General features: G+C 47.7%; 1 protein-coding gene across 1 annotated transcript in view; it reads right to left on the reverse strand.

The window, feature by feature from the left end:
- Positions 1–558: 558 nt before the first annotated feature.
- Kpna7 (karyopherin subunit alpha 7) overlaps positions 559–3,083 on the reverse strand; it is a 33,477-nt gene continuing 30,952 nt past the window's right edge. The window contains exon 9 of the mRNA XM_005368074.1: positions 559–768. Coding sequence (XP_005368131.1) covers positions 706–768 — 63 coding nt within the window. The 3' untranslated portion in view covers positions 559–705. The remainder of the gene's footprint in view (positions 769–3,083) is intronic.

Consider the following 3,083-nt stretch of genomic DNA (forward strand, 5'->3'; position numbering starts at 1 on the left):
TGGGTTGTGTCTGTATGTGTGTGTGCAAACACATGGAGGCCTGAAGCAATAAAAAGAATCAGCCCCTGTTACTCCTCCAACCTACTCCCCCTGAAGCAAGTTCGTGACTAGCTAGCTCTCTAGCTCTGGGGAATCCCATGTCCACCTTCCAAATCTGGAATTACGAACAGGCTGCCAATCCTCCTGGCATTTCCATGGGGATCCAAACTCCCGTTCTCCTGAGGACACACCAAACACTAGCCCATGAGCCATCTCCTCAACCCCCACAGAAGATGTTCCAGATCAGGTTAACCGAGGAGGGAAGCCTCTTTCCAAAGTCAGGTAGCACTATCCCATGGGCTGGGGTCCCAGTCTAAATAAGGAGACGGTGAGTTGAGCACCAGCATGCATCTCTCCCTGCTTCCTGTGCGTGGGTGCAACGTGGCCAACCGGCTCGGGCTCCAGCCACCATGCCAGACTGTACCCTCAAACAATGAGCAAATCTTTCCGGAAGCTGCCTTTTCTGGGTACTTGATCCTAGCAAGAGAAGTAACACATACAGAAACCACACAGAAGAAGTGAAAGTGTTGAACATTTTATTAAGATTTAAAAGCTTTGTGTGTGACGAACCGAGTTCGAGGAGGGGCACCTCTCAAAGGCGTGAGCCCTGTGTGGCTTGGTCATTGGGCAGCTGTGAGAGGTCCGTCTTCTAAGTGCTTTGTGTATTCACACTCTCGGCCCCCGGTAGCGAAAACTGACATCTTCTTCCTTCACAAGGACATCTTCTTCCTTCACGGAAGAACAGACACTGTTATACTCCAGGTTTACCAGCTTGCCGTCACAGCATCTTTGACAGCCCAGCTGGACTAGAATGTCTTCCAGTGAGTTCTAGAACTTATCTCAAGTGACCTTGAGGCTCCTCAGAGGCACAAATTATCCAAATACTTCTTAGGTTGGGCTTGGGGGTGGGGCTGTGTGGAGCAGGGAATTACAGGCAGCTGTGAGTCACCTAATGAGGGTGTTGCGAACCGAACTCAGGTCCTCTGCAAGAGCGGTTTGTGCTCTTACTGTGCCTGCCTCTGCCTCCTGAGTGCTAGGATTATAGGTGTGGACCCCATCACTGGGTTCAGATTCATTTTAACAATTAAAATTTTATATGTGTGTGTGTGTGTGTGTGTGCACGCACATAAGCAAACAAGCACGTGTACACATTCCACAGCCTTGTTGGAAGATAGCTTGTGGGAGTTTACTCTTTCACTGGTAGATCCTGGGACTTGAACTCAGATCATAGTTTAGGCAGCAGCATCTTTACACACCCAGCCACTTTACCAGTACCATCTGAAGGATTTTTAAGCTTGCTGCCATTGAGAACATCCCAAACTGAACTGAAACTCTGTTCCCATTTAACACTAACTCACACCTTCTACCCCACCCAGCCTCTGGGACCCACCATTCTGTACTTTCTGTTGCTTATGAGTTTGCTCGATCTCAGGACCTCACAGAAACGGAATCAAGCAAGATTTGCCCTTTTGTAACTGGCCTTGTGTGTATATGTAGTATGTGTGCCTACCTGTGTGTAAATGTTCACATGCACTTACAGAGACCAGAGGTTGACTTCAGGAGTCTTCCTCAATCACTTGCTACCTTAGTCTCTCACTGAGTCTGGGACTCACCATTTTGGATAGACGGGGTGGCCATCGGCCTGTCTCTGCCTTCCAAATGATGGGTTTACAAGTGCATGCGCTAAGCCCAGGTTTTTACATGGAGGCTGAGCTGTAGCTGAGGTCCCCCCATGTTTGTCTGGCAAACACTTTACCAACTAAGTACATCTCCAAAGTCTCCACGGCCTTGAACTCTCCACGCAGCCAAGGATAGCCTTGAACCCCTGACCCTTCTGTGTTTGCTTCCTGGGTGCTAGGGTTACAGTCTAGTGTCATTGCCCCCAGATAACTTTTATGTGATGTATATTTTACCACTAGACAGGATCTTCATGAAAACTGTTATCTGATCCCCCTTTCTCAGGGTGGCAAGACAACTCAGATAGTTTGTGGAAGAACTCATCCCCAAACTATTCTAGAACAAGACAAAATTCAGTCAGGGGCAAAATGGTTTTCCAACAGCTGGGCCAGGCTGCATTGTTTGCATTCTTAGATAGGAAATCATCTTAAGTGTCCTGTCCCTTCCCTTCCCATTCCTCTGCTTCAGCTAAAGTGCCAAGAAAGAGACAGTTTCAGACTGGAAGCAAAGAGATAAACTCCTATGGGTGCAGACTGGCTTTGTGTGCAGTAGGGAAGCCAAAGGTCAGCCTCAGTCATCATTCCTCAGGGCCTGTCCATGTTGTTTAACAGTGTGTGCGTGAGTATATGTATGTGTGCACGTGTGTACGCATGCGTGTGCATGTGTATATGCGCGCATGTATGTGTATGTGTATATGTGTGTGCATGTGTGTATATGTATGTGTGCATGTGTGTACGCATGCGTGTGCATGTGTATATGCGCGCATGTGTGTTATATGTGTGTGCATGTGTGTATATGTATGTGCACGTGTATGCGTATGCATGTGTACGTGTGTGCATGTGTGTGTATGTGTGTGCATGTGTGTATATGTATGTGCACGTGTATGCGCATGCATGTGTATGTGTGTATATGTGTGTGTGCATGTGTGTGTGCGTGTGTAAGAGGATAAGGGGTATGTTGCTATGGCATGCATGAGGTCAAAGGCAACTTTCAGAGTCATTTCCCCTTTCTACTGTCTGGGACCCAGGGGTTGAACTTCAGTTGTCAAGCTTGACAGCAAGTGCCTTTGCCCAGTTGTGCTCGATAGTTCTAGGACAATCTGGCAAAGGCTAGGATCATTTGAGAGGAGGGAATCTCAATTAAGAAAATACCTACAACCAGACAGTGGTGGTAGCAAGCCTTTAATCCCAGCACTGCGGGACCCACATTAAAAAGCCTGATATAGTAAGGTGGTGGTGCACACACCTTTAATCCCAGCACTGAGGAGGCAGAGGCTGGCAGATTTCTATGAGTTCAAGGTCATCCTGGTCTACAGAATGAGTTCCAGGACAGCCAAGGCTACACAAAGAAACCCTGTCTCAAAAAAA

This window comes from Microtus ochrogaster, unplaced genomic scaffold, assembly GCF_000317375.1.
Source record: "Microtus ochrogaster isolate Prairie Vole_2 unplaced genomic scaffold, MicOch1.0 UNK27, whole genome shotgun sequence".
In the NCBI taxonomy this organism is placed as follows: Eukaryota; Metazoa; Chordata; class Mammalia; order Rodentia; family Cricetidae; genus Microtus; species Microtus ochrogaster.